Raw genomic sequence first — 22191 nt, 5'->3', positions numbered from 1 at the left:
TTTCAGCATAACTAGAGTAAAAACGTCGTGGCAAGAATTTTTGATTCATCTCTTAATTATCTCTTCAAGTCCCTTGCCCGGAAAAAAACCAAACCAAAAGCAAGCAACCAAATCCAATTATCAATTTAGTACATGGGAATCTGTTGACACTGCTTCATAGTACTGTTTCTTTTAGTCAGAACTGGGGAACAAGGTTTATCTGATTGTGTGTTAGATGGAAACCTTGATCGGTGGCTGAAGGCTACTTGAAGTGTAAAGTGATAAAATGAGGGAAAAAAAGGTAAGTGGTAATTCATAAGAAACTAACTCATAAAGAAGTATTTAAATGTTTGTGTATAGGTAACAATACATTTGATGTGTATGAGGAAATTTCAAATAGGGTTTTTCTGGTGGTCTTATTAAACTTCCTACTTCATGCTTTTTGTATTAGAGAATTTGATGTTGATGTATAGTGTACTTTAACAGTCTATTTTAATTGCTATTGCATTTGTAAGTGAACTGATTAGTTGTTAATAAGTATGTTTTAAATGCTCCTGGTGGAAAAAATAGTGTTCATGACTTTATAGTCAGTTCTAAGGACTTAAAAATCATTGCTCTTTCTTCTCTTAAAGCCCTACAGATAGTAAATAACTTTTTCCACTACTGAAGGGAAAAAATAGTTTTCTTTAAAGTGATATGTCACCATTACCAGGAGAAAAAATGTGAAATCAGGAGGGAGACAAAGTAAATTTTTGTGAAGTGTCAAATGCCCCTTTCTGAGGCCTGAAGCTTTATGCTGGATGTTTCCTTTTGATGCTTCAACTTGTAGAATATGAAAATTGCTTTCAGTTTCTTTTAATTCCTGGGATTTATAAAAACCTAATTTTATTTCTAATTGCGTAATTATTAAGTAAGAACTACTTTGCTTAAAGTAAACTATCAAAATCATTTGCTTTCATGATTGTTAGCTGGTAACTGCAGTGCTTTTTAAATCAGATAATCACAAAGGGTTGCATCTGTGTATCCAGTAATATTTTTTCTACTTTTAAGAAACTGGAGAAACTTGTGGTTGAAAAGAGAAAAGTCTACTTCAGACAAACCTCTGTATTTCCAAATATGTAATGCAAAAATACAGGGACAACAAAGACAGCTTTTAATTGTTTAAATTTAACTTGTAAAAATAATTCAAAACTATTATTGTGAAATGTGGTATGATATGAGAAGGAAAGGTATAGATAACAGGCAAAAACTGTTTATACTTTGGACACATCAAACCCAGAGTGTGAATATCAAAGTGCCTTAAATTTCTATGAAAGCACAAAGCTTCAGGAAGAATTTGTGCTGGATTTGGTGTCCAATATGGTAGTGTTTTTTCCTTAGGTCCATACATGCAGTGCAGAGATGCCCAAAGTGCTTTAAGTACTCCAGCTTAGTTACTGGAGTCCCTTTGAGTCAAAGAAATAGACACTGAGTCTGCCTACTTTCCTACTAGCTTTTATGCCAACGAACAGTGTAAAAGGTATTTTTCTTTCTCATTATTTTGAGCCCTGAGACAGGTTCTGGTACATACATTTCAATGTGTTCCTTTCTCCCCTTTTTATGTTGTGCAATTTATTTGTGAATGTCTTGGATTTGTCAGTGCTAACTAGTCCAATCACAAATCATTTTGGGATTTCTGTTTTACCTTTTTTCAGGTGTCTCAAAGTGAGGTTAGAATTGCTAATTTGTAAAGACCAGTTATTTCAATAACAAATTCAGCAATCAAAATTCTTTAACTCAAATTCCTTGGACCACATTCTCGCTGATTACCAGCCTCTGTGATTGACTTGCAGGAATAATAAAAGTGCATTAATAGATTTTCAGTAACCAAAATTAGAAACACTTTGCCTTTTAAAGATACAATGTTTGAAGTTCTCTAATCTAGTTGTACTGTTTTACTAGAGATTTTAATAGTGGAATTTGATTTTTTGAGATGTATTCTGATTTGTAGTTTTCTAATTATAGCGTACTCATTCTATAGAGGATTTGTGCTTTCAGGACAGTGAGCAGTAACTCTACTAATCTTTACAAGAACAGGTCCTTTTTTTGTCTTAAGTCTCAAGTAGTCAAGGAAACAAATATCAGTATTTAGTGTGTTTTCTTAAAAAAATTGAAGGTCTATTTGATCATATAATGTATTTTTTAAAAATAATCAGTCATACCAATTTGAACGAAGGATGCAACCATACTTGTTTCCTCTCCTAGGCTGCTCAGTTTTTCCTCAGAGAGGAAAAATACTTAAAATGGTTTCATATGAGGTAACAAACTCCTTAATTTCCTGAATAGAAGTAAGCTTAAATTTACTTTACGTTCCTTTTAGAAATCTGGGCACCTAAAGGTGAAATTAGAGCAGCCAGCAACACACAGCCAAGTTAATGTTTGAAGATTTATGTTTTGGTCCTTTATTATGGGCTAGCTCCTCAAAACACAGCCTGAAAGCAATAATAATCATAACAGTGCTCTGCCTAGCTGACACCAACATCTCAATTTTACTTGTGCCTGTGATCATCTGCCTGCTGTTTTCAGCAGGGTGTGGTCAGTGCCATGCATGCCCTGCTGGCCAGGTACAGCTCATAGGGTGAATCCATATATGATCATTTGCCTCTTGTGCCATGGTTGTGCCATCAAGCTGTGCCTGAGGGGAACCTTCAGGTCCAGATCCCACAATTGCTTGATTAGGCTGTGAAAATCAAAAGTCAAGTGTGTGTGACTTGCCTGCAGAGCAATCAGCAATTATTAAAGGCACAGTATCACATGAATGTGGATGTGCTTTCGGCAGCCTCAAGCCTTTGGAAGACTAGTGTAGATGATAGACAATACTATTCATCATGAATCAGCCCATCTTCTTAAGCTGGATCATTTGCTGTTGTCTTAAGTCTACTCTGAAAATATGTGTGCTTAGTGTGTTTTACAGACGCCCTAGTAAGTTCAGGTTTTCCTCTTGCCTCCAGCCATGGTCACTAAAGGCAGACTTCCTTCTTTCTTAAAGAAGCACAGTAATCTCTGTACGTTCATCACTGTTTAGCCTTTGATTTTTAGGTAAATAATTTTTGGTTAGTTCAAACTGAAGAAGTCATGTGGATAACTTCCTTTTTTTCAGTCTAAAGCAGAAAGATTTTTGTTTGTCTCCTTTCTTCTAAAGTTCAAAGCATTTGCTTTGACAGGTCTTTGAGAATGAATACTAACACAAACCTCTTTCCAATTCTGTCTTCTCTATAGTGCCTGTGAGAAAGATATCATAGAATCAGAATGTTAAGCGTTTGGAATTCACCTTAAAGATCATCTAGTCCCAACATCTCCTATGAGACCAAGTTGTTCAAGGCCTTATCCAAACAGGCATTGAACACTTCCAGGGTTGTGGCAATCACAACATGTCTGTGCAACTTCTTCCAGTTGCAATCACAAAGTGTGCGTGCAACTTGTTCTCAACACGCTCATAGTAAAAAATTTCTTCCTAATACCTAACCTAAATTTCCCCTTTCAGTTAGTACGCATTACTCCTTGTCTTATCTCCACAGTTCCTGGAAGAGTCCCTCTCCAACTTCCCTGTAGATCCCCTTTAGATATCGAAAGGTTGCTGTGAGATCTCCAGGTAATCTCTCCTCTCCAGGCTGAAACAGTCCCAACTTGCTCATAGGGGTGGTGTTCCAGTCCTCTTAATAGCCTCATGGCCCTCCTCTGGACTTGATTCAACAGTTCCATGTCCTTCTTACGTTGGGGATACCAGAACTGGACACAGCATTCCACGTGGGTTTTCATGAGAGCAGAACAGAGAGAAAGAATCACCTCCTTCAGCCTGCTGGCTGTACTGCTTTTGATGCAGCCCAGAATTTGGTTGGCTTTCTGGGCCATGAGCACATGTTGCTGGCTCATGCTGAGCTTTTTGTTGACCACCCCCCATGTCTTTCTTCACAGGACTGTTCTCAATCACTTGTCTCCTCAACCAGATGTGCCTAGGGTTGCCACAACCCACATATAGCACTTTGTACTTTGCTTTGTTGAACTTAATGAGGTTTGCCTCAGCCCACTTTTTAAGCCTGTCTGGGTCCCTCTGGATGGCCTCCTTGCCCTCCAGCATGTCAACTGCACCACACAGCTTGTTGCCATCAGCAAACTTGCTGAGGGTGCAGTCAATTCCACATGTCACTGACAAAGATTTTGAACAGTATCAGCCCCAGTACCAACCCCACATATACTGTGTCTAGTATGGAAAAAAAAAAAAAAGTCGGAAAGGAAAATAGAGATTTTGAAAACTGTTTTAAAATGAGGTTTTGAGAGCTGCAGGGTCACATCTGGAGAAAGTGTCACTGAAGAATCCATATGCTTGTCATTTAACTCAGTCCAGGGAGCTTAAAAGGCAGGCAGAGTTCAAATTTTTTAGGGGTACTCTGAAAAATGATGCGTTTGAAAAATATGTTAATCACTCTGAGGGATACAAGGGATGACAGAACAAACTGACGACAGGCAGTGTTGCCTGCAACTATTGCACAAAACCTTCAAGACTGCTTATTCTTAGAAGTAGGAATTGTGTTATTGGTCAAGGAAGACTCCCTAGAAACTTGAAAAATTTTTAAGGTGTTACTGTTTAGATACACATACCATCTAAGGAGTCACTGAATGTTGAGGTAAGGGCCACTGAAGTAGTTATCCTTTGATTCTGCATCTTTCTTGTCCTTCTCCCCACTACCTGTAAGAAGGTTATAGTGAAGTGGGTTTCATTTCTTGTCCTGAGCAGCAAGACAGGACAAGAGGAAATGTCCTCAAGTTGTGCCAATAGATTGGATATTAGGGAAAGTTTCTTCACAGAAAGGGTTACCAAGCATTGGAACAAGGCTGCTCAGTGAAGTGGTTAAGTTACCATCCCTAGAGATTTTCAAAAGATGTGTAGATGTGGCACTTAAGTACATTGCTTAGTGGTGGACTTGGCAGTGCTGGGTTAATGGCTGGTTGATTTTAGAATTGAAATGATTCTTTGAATCTATGATTGTTGCCCTGAAAAAATACATTGGGCTTCTCTATCACTGTGAAGGATTTATTCTTAAGAGAAGGAGGTTACTACGTCTTAAAGCTGCCAAACACACCTACACTGAGTCCTCTTGGTGTGCCTTCACTAATTTTCCTGCCTCTGTTAAGAAAATTGAATAATAGAGACGACATACAGCATCTGAAACGTTATTTCCCTATTCTGGACTGTGATGTCCTACTTTGGGAAGTTGGTTTCCTTGGCACCATTGCTAGAAGGACAGAAACTATTCATGATTATAACAAGATTAAACTGTACCATTGCATTTTGTTCTTTGGGTCTGCACTGACTTCAAAGGTATTTCAGAATACATTTTGGGATAATTATGGTTCGATATTTGTGACTGTGACCATCAAGTTGAGGAAACCTACCCCACTACATTCCTGTAAACTTACAAACTCTAATAAAAACTTGTAAAAAGTCAATTTTTCTCATAGAATAAGTTCTTCAGACTGTCCTGCTGACTTCAAATAATTCTTCGTGTAAATACAACATCATAACTATTTTGAATGATTTTGAGCCATACTCAGATATCATTAACTACTTCGTGCAACTTCTGGATGATCTGCTTAAAAACCACCAAAAGACCACAAAGCATTTTGTGTGTGTATAATTCAATATTCAAAACTGTCCTCCTTCTTGCCTCATGTTGTAGCACATCTGTCATGTGAACCAGTAGATGACGGACATTTATATGACTCCACTGAGTTGGAAGTGACCCACAAGGATCATCGAGTCCAACTCTTCAGTGAATGGCCCATACAGGGATCAAACCCATGACCTCAGTGTTATTAGCACCATATTCTAACCAACTGAGCTAAACTCATCCTTGAATCAAAAAATAATTGTATTTTTGATGAGGGAAGTAATGTTGTCCTTTGTTGGCAGATCAGTTTCTAATATCAGTGTGCAGTGGGCAGCAGGAAGGAATAATCTGGAAAAATCATTGCATATTTGCATACTGTGAAATGAACCATAAAGCATGACTTAAGCTCATTCCATGAGTTTGCCTTTACACAGTGTATGTAGAAGGGGAAGACCAAGGTAGAAGATTCTGTTCTGTTGTAGTCCAGAATTTGCATGGTAAAACAAGATTTATATTTTGTGCTATAAGTGCCACAGTGCCTTTCCACAGCAGGCTAGAGCAGAGGCTGAAATGGTCATCATCTGATGAGAGTGTTCAATGTATCTGCTGCCAGCCTTTGGTGTTTGACTAACTTATGAGGCTTCTTTAATTATGTTGGAAGATAGAGGTACATTAGCCTAAACCCAGGCTGATTTGTTGATGATATGGACTGGGGAGGAATCTAGAAGTAGTCTTTACCAGTTTCATTCCTTGCTCCTCTCTTTGCTCCATTATCAGTTCTTGAAGGTCTGCTAGGACACTGAGGCAAAGGCAAAGGTTTGTACATACTCTTACAAAACTTAATGTCTTCAGTGTGCTTGGAGATGATGAAACAATGAGACTGGGAGATCCCTCTAAAACAGATTAGTGCATGAGATAGTTTGGGCCTTTTCTGGTAGATTCTGCCTGATTAAATGCAATGGATGGAAAAAACCCCCCACTTCGGTGTACTTACTGGGTATGAGATATGATCTAACAGAACAAAAGAACAGAGTGAACATGTTGATCTTTATGCCTTTACAGGCCTCCCATGGAAACAACAGAAACAAAGCCATTGCTATTTTAATAAGGGTTTCTGTTAAGCATATTATCTTACTTTAAGAATGCTTTTTGGTATGGCATTTTTGTACTTTGAAAATAGTGCAAAGTTATACATAAATTAATGCAGTCAGACTTTGACATGTATGCATTTCACTTACTTACGCCATGAAAAGCAGGACATCTGATGCGCTGTTCCTGATGAGCATCTGAGAAATGAGCTGGCTCCACTGCTGTTGAGGTGACAGCTTAGGCACTGGAAATATAGGACTAAGAAAAAAGAAGCCTAAAAGATGGGCAAGCAAGATAGCACTGATCCCAAGGTAAGTCTGTAGAAATAAAATTGATAAGGAGAAAACATCTCAGCAGTTCTGATTTCTAGAGATAACAAGAGAGTTATATGGACTCTGAACTACTAAAATGGCTGTTATAAAATATACCACATGTTATTTTCGTATCAGTGAAATGCTGAGGAATTGGGTGTGGGAATTTGCAGCATGAGAATTGGTTTACACAGCTTTTCAGAGAAGATATTTAGGTTTTTTACTAGATTACAAATGGCAGGACTTGATTCCAGGGAAAACTGACAATTTCGTATGTCTGAAAAAATCTTCACAATTCAGAAAGAAATGGCAGAAACTTAGAATTAAGAAAATACTTGCAGTCAGAGCAATATGTACTCATAGCTGCGTCCCAGTAAGTCCAGTGCACCTGTGCTGGGATACATGTGTTTCAGGTTTCTTACAGAGTTCAGCTTCAAATAAAGAGTGGGCATGGGCATTTATTTATTTCATTTATAAACATCAGTGATACTAGCAAATCAAGCTGAAAACTTCTATGCTGACTCAGGATGACTTGTTTGAGAAAATGTAATTGAAAATAGTATCTTAAAAGGTGTAAAGAATGAGCGTGATGTTCAACACCTGCTAAAGTTTTTAGAAGTCCATTCTGTTATTAGAAGCGGTAATGCTTTTTTAAGACCTACTGTATAGGAAGTGCAATATAAGAAGTCTAAAGAAAAAACAGAAGCAGTGTAAGAAGCAGAAAATTGTGTATGGCAGGGGGCTGGAAGCAATTTTATTATTGTCTTTGTCTTTGAAGTAATAGTTTATGTGAAACCAGTGCTAAGTTTGACAGCCACTATTTCAAAAGGTCCTGAGTCGTGCTCCTGCTCTGGTTTTTGGGGTGCTGCTGAGTTTTTGGGGTTCTTGAACTAAAAGTGAAGTATTTTCTCCCTGGTGCTCACAGAGGCTCTGCTCCCAGGCTCATGCACTGGAACAGCGTGATCTAAAGGCAAGCCTCTCCTGTGGGGTACAGAGAGAGAGAGCTGAACACCACAGAGGAAGATGAGACTTGGCTGGGCAGGAAAATTAAAAATAGAGAGACCAGAAAATGGGAGAAACATTTAGAAAGAGCAAGTGGATTGGAAATACAGATAAAATCCAGAGGCAGATGGACACTGGAGCTCACAGTCAATACAGTGGTACAACTGGAGGCAACAAAATAAAAGCAGCAGTGGGGTAGAAGCAGATGATCGGGCAGAGCTGAGAAACCAAAGAACTGGAGCCTGGCATAGGAAGAAGGTTAGTTCGGGATAAGAGAAATTGGAGATTGAATGAACAGAGAGGTTTGAGATAAGTTGGAGAAAATACAAAAGACTGGAAACAGAACAAAACTCAGAATAAAGAGAGAATGGTGTATGCCTGTTTTATCAGTCCACATTTGGTACAACCAGCTATAATTCCTGCAGGTACTTGATTTGGTTTGATGGCTGTGGTCTTTGAGTTTTCTTTGTCAGTGTGGAAGAAATTTTACAGAAGGTATATGAAGAAGACTAGGAAGATCAAGAACCTAAGTATTCAAAAATTTGGGTTTATATCCAAATTTCATCACTCTATGAAGACTTTAATTAATACACTGGTCACATCCTGTTTTCTTGTTCACTGCTTGAGTTCATTGTCATGAGCTGTAATACAGCTACTGTTTCTTTTTTCACCTTTTGCCTTTAATAATGTCTTGATTACATATGATTCCAGTGCTCACAATTCAAGAAAATTGTTGATTTACTCTTGGACCTTCCTCTTAGATTTGCCACGAGTGCTGTAACTCATACCACAAATTTACTTTTACAGGACCCTAAAAAATGACCAGGATCAAAACTCAAGCATTAGGAGGGGGAGCTGAGATGCAGGCAAACCATAGGCAAAAATCATATACTGGTTCGGGATACCCATGACCCGGTTTCCCGACGTGAGGAAGAACTTGGCAAGGTGGAAGCAAAGCGCTGGTGGGCCCGGGGTGAAGCGTGTCCGCGGGGGGCTGCAGAGAGGGTGCTCGGCGCGGCCGTCGGTGCTTCCCCGGCGGGCGGGAGCGAAGGCAGAGCCGGTACTCGGCCGCCTCGCATAGGAAAGCGTCGTCGCTGCCTTGTGGCAGCGTAGACTTTCACATACTGGGGACAGGAGCAACGAAGCACATGGCTCACTGAGAGGCCGGGGGTAAAGGACGGAGGCCCAGGAGCCGCCGCGCCCGCGAGGGCGCCGCCCGCCCGCCCCGCCGCCGCCGCCGCCGCGGGACAAGGATCGCCGGCCCGGCGGGCATGGCGGCGTGGCGGGACCTGCTCCTCTCGCCGCTGGGCTCCGTGTGCCGCGGCGGCCGGGACTGGCGGGGCGGCGGCTGGCGGCTCCCGCCCCGCGAGCGCGCGGACCCGCAGGTGAGGGCGGCACCGGGGGCGCCGCTGCTCTCCCCGGGTGACCGGCGGCTGTGGGGACCGATACTCCTCGTCCTCTCCTGGGCCACGGTCCCTTCGTCTCCGCGCAGAGTGGGTGGTGGGCGGCTGGCTCGGAGCTACAGCTCTTTTGTTTCCGTCGGCGTGCACGGCACTCGCCGTGTCGTGAGCAGCGTCTGAGCTAAATCCGCAAATGGCAACAGGGTCCGTCTGAAAGTCCAGGCGAATCGGGGAGAGAGCAGATCGGTTAGGTCTCGGCAAATAGAACCCCTTGGGCTACGCGGAGCTGTTTCACCAGGGATTTGATGTTCTGGTGCCGATACTGATTAGTCCCCTGTGCTGCTGCAAACGGGGACTTGAGTGATTTTATACACACACACGCACACACACATCTGCTTGTATCCTGGTAGCCATGAAAGGCTTATAGCAAAAAATATTGCCCACGCTACGAGCAGGACATCGCACGGCGGTTTCGTGGCAGCGCTGTCTGAATGCCATGAGGTTAGGTGTAACATGCAAGACAAGTGCCTCTGGCTCTAGTAAACTTTCAGTTCTTTTTACCATGATGCTGACTAAAAGGTTTTTTTGGGTATTCTCTTGGTTTGTTTTGGGTTTTTTTGTTTTGTTTCGGGTTTTGTTTGTTTGGGTTTTTTTTGTTTGGTTGGTTTGATTTTGCTCCGTTTTGTAATTTAAAGATGGAACGTTTGTGATTCGGATGTTGGGAGTTTAAGAAGAGAGCTCTGCTACTATACATAATATTGAATGGTATTTCACACAGATCATGCTGTAGCAACATATATACTGTATCCATTTCTGATATACTTGCTGACAAAAATATGTTTATAGTGTAATATTCTTTCTATGTCTGTTTATGAATATAATTTTCAAAATAAATAGCATCTACTTGTACACCAAAAAAACCCAAAAAACAGCTAGTGTTTTAAGTTGTGAACACCTGAAATTAAACTACAAACTCCTGTTAAAAAAACAGAGTGGTCGATTTTTAGAGGTTCATGTATTTTGGACCTCCCAGGGGAATTGCAATGTTACCTATAAACATAAGCTCATGCTGGTATGAGCCTGAAATGAATTTAAGAAAATATCATCATAGTGTGTTTTTAGTGTTTGGGTTTGTTGTTGTTTTGTTGTTTTTTTTTTTCCTAATTAAAAGTATGCTCTGAAGTGGTGAAATCAGTTTACAGACTTTGCTAAGTTTGTATTATAGCATAACAACCTTATTTAAAGTAGTAACAGGCTTACATAGTAGTGTAAAAACTACAATAAGCACAAAATCGATTGTTATGTTTGTACCTCTTTCCTTTATTGTTTTATGGCTTGATAAAGAAAAGATACTGAAGCTTTCTTGGCTGTTACGAGGTCAGGAGTGCAGAGATTACTCAGTAGTGAATGTGCTGAAGTATGTTGTCCCTGGAGGTAACCAGAATCAGGAAGAAAACATAATAATCATTCAGAACTGTACCAGAAAAAGGCATGTTTCTTAGAGCTCTACCTTCACTTGTTTTTTGTTTTAGTGTTGTAGGAACAGGGAACAGATAATTTCTACTTGTTACTGCTTTCCCCTCCTTCCCTTTGTGACCACCTAAGTGAAAAGTAAAAGGCCATGTAGTAGTTTTCAAAGACCAGAAGGTAGGTGAGTTTAAAATTTCTACAGCTCATAAAGGAAAATGTAGATAAATATGTCTGTCTGTGCATACACATGATTATGCAGTGCACACAGTACTCCACTCTAGGCTGCAGGTAATATTTTCAAAAACATCTCAATTATTTATGTGCCTGAGTTTCAGTTTTCAAAAATGTTGTTGGCACCTAAGAGTGTAGGTCCCCCTGGGGCCAATGAAACGTTGCATACCTTGTGACTGGTGTTGTTTGTGGAGAACCTCATGAGCCCAACAGCTGCAGCATGTCACTCCTCTGTCATGCCAAGGAGTTCTTGTTCGCCCCTGTATAACCACAGTGAGAGAAGCCCCAAATAATAGAAAACAGGTTTTAATGGTCATGAGGCCATAATTGTCCTTGATTTATAGTACTGCCTTTAAAGTGGGATTGCAGTACAGGATAGCATGTCAGGGGAAAGCTGCAGCAGGAAGAAGGGAAGGTCAGTCCCTTCACGTTGGGGTCAGCACTACACTGAACATGACTGGTGTTAGAAATAGGATGGTGCAGACCATGCTGGACTGTTATATCCCATCTACGATGTCCATCCATCTGTGTGGCTCTAATCTGGTCTGCTGAAGCTGAATGAAACCTTCCGAGGAGGAAAATCTATGGGAACAATGTGCAATACTCTTCCTACTTCTTTTTCTAAATAAATCACTCCCTTCATCCCTCGTTTTTGTGGTTTAGATAATCCTAAATTTATTTTTCACTTAGTAGCACTATGTTAACTGAAGCCATGGGTCCCCCCACACATGTCTCCCAATAAGCCAATCCACAGGTTTTTGTGTGCTATCCAGGGAGGTGGTAGGTCCAAGCAGGGTAATCCTATTTTTTGAGAATGAGTAATGAGTTTGAGACGCCTTGGGCAGTTCACAGTACAATAGGAAGCTGAGGTGGCCACAGTTTGGCAAGTTTTGATCTTCCTTCTGTGTTGTTTTCAGACTGGCTCTATCAACCACTGTGTAATACATAAACCTGTTTCTGTGTTCATGCATTCTAGGTAAACCCTTGTGATCCACTCTGTATACTTTGAATTACTAGTTCTTTTGCTTTATGTTCTCATCTCTAACATTTTGCCTTAGTTTTTGACCTGGTCATACCTTCCCCTCCCAGTCCTGAAAGAAGAGAGTCCCCTTTGAGGGACCATAGTGCTTAAGCCTCAAGAAAGGCAGGATGTATTAAGTACTTGTCTTCATCCTTTCCTTGGCACTGTTGTTGCTTTGCATCTCTGCCTTAGTGCCGTTGCTGGTACACGCTGTTCTGAGTTGTACAGTTCCTCCTGTCTATCCTATAGGAACAGAAGGAGGCATCCAAAAACAGTTTCTGGAGTTTCTAGCTGTTCTTTTCACTAGGACAGAAGCTGAGTTCTGCCATGCTGTATATTAATAAATGCAAGTCAGAAAAACGGTTTTGTGACATCTTCTTGTCACTGTTTCCAAATCAGAAGCCCTTGATTTCCTAATGAAATTGGTGTTTCCGTTTTTCCTGGTTATTAAGTCTCAGTGTTGCCAGTAATGAAAAACTCTGCACAGGAATTGTGTCTGGGCAGACTTGCCTCCCAGCCTTCGGTATTTTCAGGTGCAGTGGTCTAGGACTTGGTAAACACCATGGCTGCACCTTCGTGTCAGTTCTGTGATGTGAAAAAATAATGTGTTTTCATTATAAAAATTGTTTCCATTGGGATGCATTGACAATGAGGGACTCAGTCATATCTCTTAAGGGCTTGTGGCCTGTTGTGACTGTAATGTCAATTGGCCTAGGCTGCATTGCTGAGATCAGGTTGTGGATATAAATTTTTTACCAGCCTGGCTGGGGTGGAATGATCCCAGGTTTGATCAGTCCTACTGCTATAAGCCAGTGCAATTAATTACATTATATTGGTGCAGTTTAACCCCCAAAGAGGCATATCAGAGCTTCTACTAGTATATCCCAAATGCTTATGAAGTACATCCATCTCTGTGCCTGCCAGCCAACCAGTGTTTCAGAAAGGTTGGGTGGCAGTGCTGTGCAACCTCAGCCTTGTCGGTGTGTTTGTCCTGTCCATTCTCCTTGCAGTACCCTCCTTCCCCATGCTCTGGCCCTTCCCTCATCCTCTTGCCAGAACAGCTCATGACACCATCTGAACACCATCTGATGCAGATAGCCATCTTGGAGAGCAGAGAGTGATGCTGGAAGGCTGAGTGCCGTTTGGAGCTGTGACTGGAGGGAGAAGAGTTGTCATCAGGGTGGAGCAGACAGGGGAGTATGCCTTGAAACACAGCCTGGTCTGCTGGGAGCCAGGAGCTGCAGCTCGGCTTCATGCCGAGAGGGCAGTGGCGATGGCTGCCAAGTCATCCTGTGCAGCCCAGCATAAAATGCAACCACAGCTGCTTCTCATGCCTGGCCCCAGTGAAACCAAGCCTTTGGGGGTCCCTTTGGCTGATGCTGTAACCTCCAGTGCAATAAACAATGAGATAAGCTTGGCATCACAGAATGCGTCTTGGACATAAGGCTGAAACTGCAGTAAGATCCGGTGGAGAGCCCAAGGGTGTGTTCAGGCGACATGTGGGACAAAGAGGCAGGAGGATGTTTCCTTGCAGTTCCCATTGGCTGCTCCCAGGCCATGGCTGGCTCTTCCTCCAACTGATTTGAGGTGACTGCTCCTGGATCTGTGATATTTGATGAGTTAATGACATGACTTACATTTAACAGTGAGCTAGCACTGAAAAGGAAACCTTTTTGTTTGCAAGGTGGTATGGAGGGCAGAACTGATGAGAGTGGTGAGATTTGTCCAGGTGGGAAATGCAGAGGTGGGACTAACCATACCTTCAGCCTCTTTAGAAATTATCTGAGCTTCATCTTTCTTTGGAAAATGGAATTTCAGTCCTGTGACAGCCTGCCTGTCTTGTAGTGTGTGCAAGGGCTGCTGTATGCAGCTGTCAGGCCCATGAAGATTTTGTTACTGTGCCAATATAGGATTTCTAGCAATGTTTCTGGGACCTGTTTCAAGGATAGGGCTGAGGAATTAAATTGTGTTTTGAGATTTCTTGTGTCTAGCTCCTTTGCAAAAACTGGGCTGCTGTCAGAGGTGTTAAGGTGAGTGCCTACACGGCCTTTCCCACCTAGTCCACTGCCCTGGGGTCTGCAGTGGGACAGGATAGTCTGCTCACACCCTCCAGCTGCAAACCATGTCCTAAGCTGGGCATGTTCTTGTAGAACTGCTGTTTGATGTGTTTTTCTAAAACATTACATGTTCAGGGATAGCAGAAAGCCTTAATTGATTACTTAATAAATTTAAAAAGTAAAAAGCAGCAATTTAATTAAAGGTCTAGTATTTCAGATTGGGCTAAGCTTTCTATCAATTCACTAGCTCTGTGCTCCAAGAGTTAAGGTGGACCTTCTTTGACAGGGATAGTTTTGGTTTTAGTATTTCCTGTGTTTTCTCATCATAGCCTCACTAATACTTGCATTCAGAAATATTCTTCCAATTGTGTTGTGCAGTCTACTCTGGGATCAGAAACACCATGTTGGAAAGCCCATTAAAGTCAAAGAGTTTTTCTTTTATTGGCTAAGCTTGAGATCAAAATATTGGAAACAGTTTTATGAGTCTTTGATGTAAGACTCCAATCCAGAAAAGCACTTAGGCATCCATACTTAGCTTTTAAGTACAGTAGATTAATTGTGAAAGAAAATGTCATAGCATTCTGTGGATTGAATACTGAATTTATATGTTTCTGAGAAGCTGACATGCTGCATTTTTTTCTGAGGAAAAAAATCTAAAATCTCTCTTCAGCATATCTGAAGAGTTTTAAGAAGTTCTGTTATCCTACTCTGACTTGTGTCTGTATTTATCCTGCTAGGACAAATGACTTCTGTTAATATAGGCAGTTTATTTGTGAACATCTGAGAATATTTTGCAGTGGATGAGTTTGAATTAGTTACTAGGAAATAATCACAGAAATTCTGCTTTAACCTGAAATTTTTTCTGTCTTTAAAAGGGGAATCTGACAGTCTGCTGAATCTGCAGTCTGCTTGCAAAGGCAGTTTGAGATTAGCTGATAGCTGTTTTATAATTGGGCATGGTGAACTGGTGAACAGTGGAAGTATTCAAATGAAATTATTTGCACAATATTCTTGTAAGTCTTTTTGAAATTTAGTGAATAAAATTTTCTGGCAAATGCAATTACTTATAATTTTGTATTTCCACAGATGCGCAGTCTTGATGCCCCAGTCTTGAACACTGGGGCAAAGAAGTAGGTAAGAAAGAGTAGAAAAGCAAAAGCTGCCAATTACTAACAGATGTACTGACCTATTGTAGTGATGAAGATAAGAGGAACTCCAGCATATCTATGTTACAAAGCCAGGAAGTCACCCTATGGCAGGGTAGCCTGAACACAAGGAAATTCTAGAAGAGTGTGTTGAAAACATTACATGGGTTCATATTTTACTGTATGTGACCCTGGAGTATGACAATGTACTTCTATCCTAAGTGGAACTGAGGTGGTGTTCTTTGTTTAACGATCAGTTGTTGTATTACTTCATACCATAAGCATGCGTGTAATGGATGCTGAACCAGAAAGTTCCTGCCCTGAAAAGCTTATGCAAGACAGCCTGTTAAGTTGGAAATCTCTTTAATGCTGGCAGTAATTTACCAGTTGCCATGAAGAGTTTCCAGGGGTAAGGGTTCAAGAGATACCAATATGCTTATACCCTGAGCTCTTGTGAAATAGTCTTGAGTGTTAGCTTACAAGAACTCTGGCTGCATTTCAGGTATCCAGTGTTACTGCAATTGACTTGCTGTATGTGTAGGTAATTTTAAAAGGGTTTAATGTTTTAGGACATTCTTCTTGCAGTGGATTCATGCAGTAGCTGTAATGAGGGAAAGTTCTTTCCCTCTGGTGTGTATGAGTAAAGGCTGGTCACAGACTGCAGTATGCTAACTTCTCACAGGCATGCTTTCTCCTGAAAATATTACCTCCCTCATTCCCTTGTGCTGAAAATTGGTTTGGATCTTTACAGGTGCTGTATACTTGAGTACTGATGCAGTTCTATTAGCCTCAGGACTATCTGTTGCTTTTTAAAGAGTATTTGCTTTCATCTAATACTCTTTAAGGGTAACAATTTCCTAACTGGAAAAAGATGTATAGATGTGTAATTTTTTTTTTTTAATTAAAATTTTGACAAACCTGGTCAACAACTGGCTCTACTACTTACAGCCTTTTAGAAAACACAAGTTCTTTGAAAGTGACATCGTGTACTGGTTTCACTACATGCACAGTGTATGCAGAGCTGAGTTATTGTGCTGGACTGCACTTTTTAGCTCTTGAAACAGTGTTTTGGCTAAGACACTCTGTTTCTCTGTCGCAGTCTCATTAAGCTACTTACAACTTGATTGTTCTGGCTAGTTTCCAGCACAACTGTACTTTGCTTAGGTTGACTAACCTCTTACTTAAACTCGCTAGTCATTATGTGATTTCTTATTACCTGCACCTGTCTGGAGCTATGATATGTCATTAAAGGCAGTTGCTACTGTTTTGTCCAATAATTGATTATATTTCAAAAATGGATGAAATTATTCTGACAGAGAGAGGTGTGCCTTTTAATTTCCTTTTGCAGGGGAAAAATTGTCTAAAGCACATGCTGTTTAATTAGAAAAGTGTATGTATCTATGCCTTTCACTCTAAAGTGGACATATGTACAACTAATGATACTAAAAATTTGTTTAGTATTAGCACTGTGACCTAGTTTTCTTGAGTTTGGTACTCAACCAGTGAACAGTGCTTATTGTCTGGTCTTGAAGGAGCTGAATGTTTCTTGCAGCAGTTAATGAATGCACATTAACCCTCTTCTTATCAGTGTTTAATTGGTGCAGTGCATCTACAGACTTTGGCCAGTCCTTTACAGGAGTGGTGGTGGAGAGTTGTATGGGCTGGGGGAGAAGAAAGCAGAAACAAAGATCAAAGCATTCACCTGTTTTTGCTGGATGGGTGAGTGGTGAAATCAGTGTGGGGAGTGGTACAGCAGGGGATTGCAGTCCTCTGAGACTGGTGAGCCAAGCACTGCATACCTGACCCCCCACGGTCACCTGCCTTGCAGGTGATAGCACCCCTGCATTTTGAAGGACAGATTACCTCTGTGCTAGGCAGGGTTTTTAGGTTTTGTCTGCTCTCACTGCCCATCAGCAAGGATTTGAAAGAAATGAGTGGTGCAGGTGTTTCCCTGAATTTTACACTCTGATCTTTTTCTTTACTTCTGGAAACCTTAATTTTTGAACATTAGTTATGTTTAACCAGGTTTGACCTGACAGTGTCCCTTTAATACCATATTATGCAAGGATCTCAGACATTAAAGATATTGGAGAAGTGATTAAAAGCAATTTTCTAAAAACTACTCATGTGCCTTAAATTTCAGAGCCAAACTCATGCCACTCCATTGACTAAATCAGTCTAGAAATCTCCAAAGCCTCTTCTGTGGCAGGGAAGTATAAGCAGCAATCCTAATCCTCAGACTGGCAAAAAATGAGAAGCCAAAACTCACAAAGGTCTCAGGACTTCCTCAGAGGAAATTTGGAAGGAAGGTTGCAATATAAACTTGTCTTCAGGTCTTTGGTATATCAGAACAGAAATTTGCCAGTCAGAAGGAAGATGTAGGTTTATTTTTGTTTCCCTTTAGGGTTTGGTGGCAAAAAGGATACACGTTCATGCTGGCTGAGGTATATGCACCTCAGTATAGTGACAGGAGAAATTTTAATTTGTTGTTGAAATTTAATTAAATTATGGCACTTTTGGAATATTAGGATTTTGTGGAAGGAGATACACATGTTACAGAGGTCTTTTACAAAGCTAGGAACCAAGAGCAAACAGACTTCAGTTCAGAAGTCTCCTTTTTTGTTTTTACTTGCCCTGCCCTGATGTCATATATGTCTGTAAAAAACATGAAGTTTTACAACCCTTTTCCTGATCATACAATTAGCTTAAAAACCTAAGTAAAGCCTTAGATTAAGAAATTAATGTTGTTGTTATGGTGTAAATTTTACATACTAAGTGAAGATTTTACCTATATTAAATTAAGAATAATGGTAAATGTGTGTGTCTCACAGGTTTTTTTTTAAATCTTAAGATTTGTGCTTCACAAGATGGAATACAGTGATACAGTCTTGCATTTTATTTTTTCCTATTGCTTTCCTATGGTTGATTGGAATTTCAATATATATATATTTTTCAGTGGTATGATCTGTTCAAGAACTTCACTGAAGAAAATAATGGTCAACTTTGCAAATGATGGTTTTTGTTATATTCACATGTTTATCATTTGAGATGAAAATAAATGTTAAAATTACAGGCTTCATCAGGATCCTGTGCAGTTGATATGCTATCCAAGTACTGCTTTTTAAAATGTAAAAACTACAGGAATCAAGTAGGTGAAGGAGTGTAGCATAGACAGTACTCTGGCAAACTGTGTAAATGAACAAAGATTATTAGTGAAATATCTGTATGGGAACTTATTATGTTTCTTTGGCAGGCAGAGTGAAAACTCCCAGTGTTGTATTAATTGCACTTTGAAATTTTGTTTTCAGTCCTATTTACTGAGAATCATGAAGTAGAATTAGCTGTTGTGATGTGCTAGGGGAGTATTTGTGCCACTGGGTGAAGAGCATCCTCTGTACTTCGAGATTCAAAGGTCAAATAAATTTCATAGTGACCTTATTCATTTGGAATAATTGGACATTTTTTTCAATGACCTGTGCAGTAGCAAGGAAAAATTCATGGCATGTGATCCAAAGCTATAGAATTCTTTTTTCCATTGGCTTTGTTGGACCTTGAGCCCAAACCATTGTCACTAGAGTGGCCTGATCAGCTGTGGTGTGTGTCGGTCTCTGTCCTTACTGCCTCAGTTGCAGAAAAGAAAAAGGTACTTTTGAATCAAATTGAAAAAGGATACACAAATTTTAAGCATTGTTACTTTTGTCTTAAGTCATAATCACCCTCTGAAATCTAGAAAATGGATACTTTTTAAAGCACAGGATGTCTTTTAGGGGGCAGTTTAGCTGATATCAAAAGTAGTAGAGAAGATGTCTTTTCATCTCCCATATTAGATATTATAACGTCAACTCACACAGTGTATTGCCATTGCTGAGGACTGCAAGTTATATTTTGGATTGAAATAACCACACCAAACAGCTGATGTATACCAGGAGACCTTGGCATTGATTTCCAGAGTATATCATGCCGAGGTAAAGTACCACAATGGGAGCTACCTGAGTCTGCGCAATGCCAACAACTTGCTCAAAGTCCCTTTGAACTCTTACTTCTCTTACTAAATTAAAGTGACAGCAGTTGAATGTTATTCTTCTCTCAAAAGGCTGAGCATGTTGCCTCAACAAATGCTGTAAGGCTTGTCAACCCCTTGGCCATTCTGTCATACTTGTTCCTGTTAATGAAAAGTTTAGTAAGAGTCATTCTTATCCGAGGCATCCCATAACATAAAAAGGTTTTTCGTTCCTTAGTTCTAGTGAAAAACAAATTACCAGAAATAGTAAAGGGTTTCAGAAAAATCAGAACCCCCCACCATTGTAGTATTAGAAGCATTTTGTGGTTGCTTGATAGTTCAAACAACTAGAATAAAGTGGTTTAGGAAGCATGAAACAGTACTGATTACTAAGGAATATACTACCAAAAGCCCTGCCCTCAGGTAATGAAATTTGCTTCACTGCTTCCAGTGTTTTCCTCTGGATTTAATTTTTTGCACTTCGTCTTTACTATGTGTCTTTCAAAGTTAATTAATTTTCTTTCATGCCAATGCTCTGCTAGTCCAGAGGATCTTCCTCACTGTTTCTCCTTCATTCAAAGCTCAAACAAACACAATTCAATTAATTGCTCCCAAAAGAATACACATGCACACCAATACCAGCAAACTGCTTTTTAATTATCTCATTCATCTTTGTCAGTGGGGGTCTGTTTCAGCATACAATAAAACCAATGGTAGGGCGTCTATTAATTTTGGTGGAAGGTGTGTTCAAGTAAGTCATCGCCCTCTATAACTGCATGACTAGTTGGGCCTGCTTTATTAAGGACCATAATTCTACTTGGAAGATAAAAGATAGGTATTTTTATGAGCTATTGTTGAATTCCATCCATAAAATGCTCCCAGCAGTACTCTTAATAAGTTGAATTACTGGCATTCTCATGAATAGAATTGTTTTCTAAGTCATGGTGTGAAAGACACAATTTAAAAACAGATAGGAAGATAAACACCTACCATAAATATTTTCACAGGGATGACATTTTGCAAAGGAACAATTGTTTTTAAACATGAGGAGTGAATAAGGAATTAATGTTTATTATTTGATTACTATATGCCTTGTATGCCTAACCATAAACCAGGACACTGCTGTGCTCTGTCCTAGAGAGCTTGCTGTCTATTTGAAAGCTAGACAACAGATGTAGAGTGAGATGAACATGAGAAACAGTAAGGCAATAATTACCAGAATAATTGTATTTACTCTTTATGATAAAATATCTGTCCATTGCACAGTTCATTGTGGGGGTAGTTTCCTTTGAAGACAAAAAAAAATCCTTTGCTTCCAGTGTTTACTAAATTCAGATCCAGAGATTTCAAAGTTCAGCATCCAAAAATTATTGTTCCTTTCAGGGAATTTGATCCTGATAGACCTGAAGAGAAAGGTTCAAAGATTCCCAGTGAGATTCTTTGAAAAAAAATCTGTGTACTACCAGTGACTATTCAGTTTGCTCAGCTGTAACTGACACAGTTTTCACAGTGTACCAGGAGGCCAGTGGAAAAAGGTCACCTACCATACACTCTCAGTGCTAGGTCTAGGTCTCTGCTTTTGCATTTCACTGTTCATTTGTTCAGCAAACATATGACCAGGATGAATCTATTCTTTACTCTATCAAGAATAATAAAAGAAGGACTCAACCATCTCTCCCAGGTAAAATGAAAATCTTGCCTTTTTTAACTCAGCTTTAGTAAGATTGCTATTTGCTAGTCTTCTGGCAGAAGGAGAGTGCAAACCTTAAAGCAATTCTGATTTGTCCTTGCTACTTTCTCTATTGTACATGTGTTTGATAGAACCTCTAAATAATTTTCATGGTGGCAATAAATTTTTATATTGATTTCTGGGGAATTCTGTAAAGCTTGGAGGTGAAGGGCTAGGCCTGTTCAGAGCTGTTTCAGCTTATCATGTTTCACCCAACATGATGGGAATTGTTCTGAATTATGTTATCTGTATATAGCCATGTTGTCATTACAGTGCAATTTTTGACATCATGTTCTGATGTTCGGAAATACAATTAAATTTGAATTGTCCTTTTAGTCCCCCAAAACTTGGATCGAAGAGGTCTTCAGTAAAAGAGAATGTGCACACATCATTCCCAGCTCAAAAGATCCACACAGGTAAAACTATGAATTTCACTTTCTTTCTGTTATATTTAGAAAGAATCAGAATAATTTTTTTATGGGCATTTTGTGTGATTTGGATGATGGTTTTCAGTGTCCTTTTTGGTGATTGCTGGTCTATGGGTTTTCATGGATCCTGTCACCAGTACATATTAAATCAGGCTGTTCATTTGAATTAGAAATTGGCAACAGTTAACCTTCATAGGCTTCTTAGATTTGTTGCTCTCAGTCCAGGAACCAAAACTAATACGGTATCCAACTGAGTGATTGAATTGCACGGACGTACTGCTGTATTACTTTCTCCCTTCCTCAGAATAATCCCTTTGCTGATCAGTCTTCTGAGAAATTTCTGCTCAGACTTGTGTACAGTATGAAAAGAGTAAGGTAGATAACAAATCTCAACCTGTGTTTTAGGACGTGGGAAAGCAAACATAACTTGGCATTCCAGATGGCGTATCTAGTGGATGCTGTTACCTAAATAAACTTGATGAGAACATTTTTTGAGGATCTGAAATTGTGATTTTGATCATATGGTTTTGAGTACATGGTTAATGTAGCATAGATAAGATAGATAACTCGTCTATGAAATGAGGATTTGACATACAGTGTGACATGTGAAATGCCAAACACATCACTAAAGTTATCCAGTACATCTTCCAGGGTTTAGTGCAGAAGACGACAGACTGTAAT

The 22191-nt window shown here is 39.9% G+C and overlaps 1 protein-coding gene across 2 annotated transcripts in view; it reads left to right on the top strand.

Annotated features, from left to right (window-relative positions):
• Window positions 1-22191, top strand: part of LOC113956381 (transient receptor potential cation channel subfamily M member 6-like) — a 36388-nt gene continuing 14197 nt past the window's right edge. For both annotated transcript variants that reach the window (XM_027662892.1, XM_027662893.1), the window contains exons 1-2: window positions 1-280; window positions 21419-21498. In XM_027662892.1, the coding sequence (XP_027518693.1) occupies window positions 266-280; window positions 21419-21498 (95 nt within the window). In that variant the 5' untranslated portion in view covers window positions 1-265. The remainder of the gene's footprint in view (window positions 281-21418; window positions 21499-22191) is intronic.

The sequence above is a fragment of the Corapipo altera genome, unplaced genomic scaffold (genome assembly GCF_003945725.1).
Source record: "Corapipo altera isolate COAL_440 unplaced genomic scaffold, ASM394572v1 61167, whole genome shotgun sequence".
NCBI classification, from domain to species: Eukaryota; Metazoa; Chordata; class Aves; order Passeriformes; family Pipridae; genus Corapipo; species Corapipo altera.
This window is presented reverse-complemented; position numbering and strand designations above follow the sequence as displayed.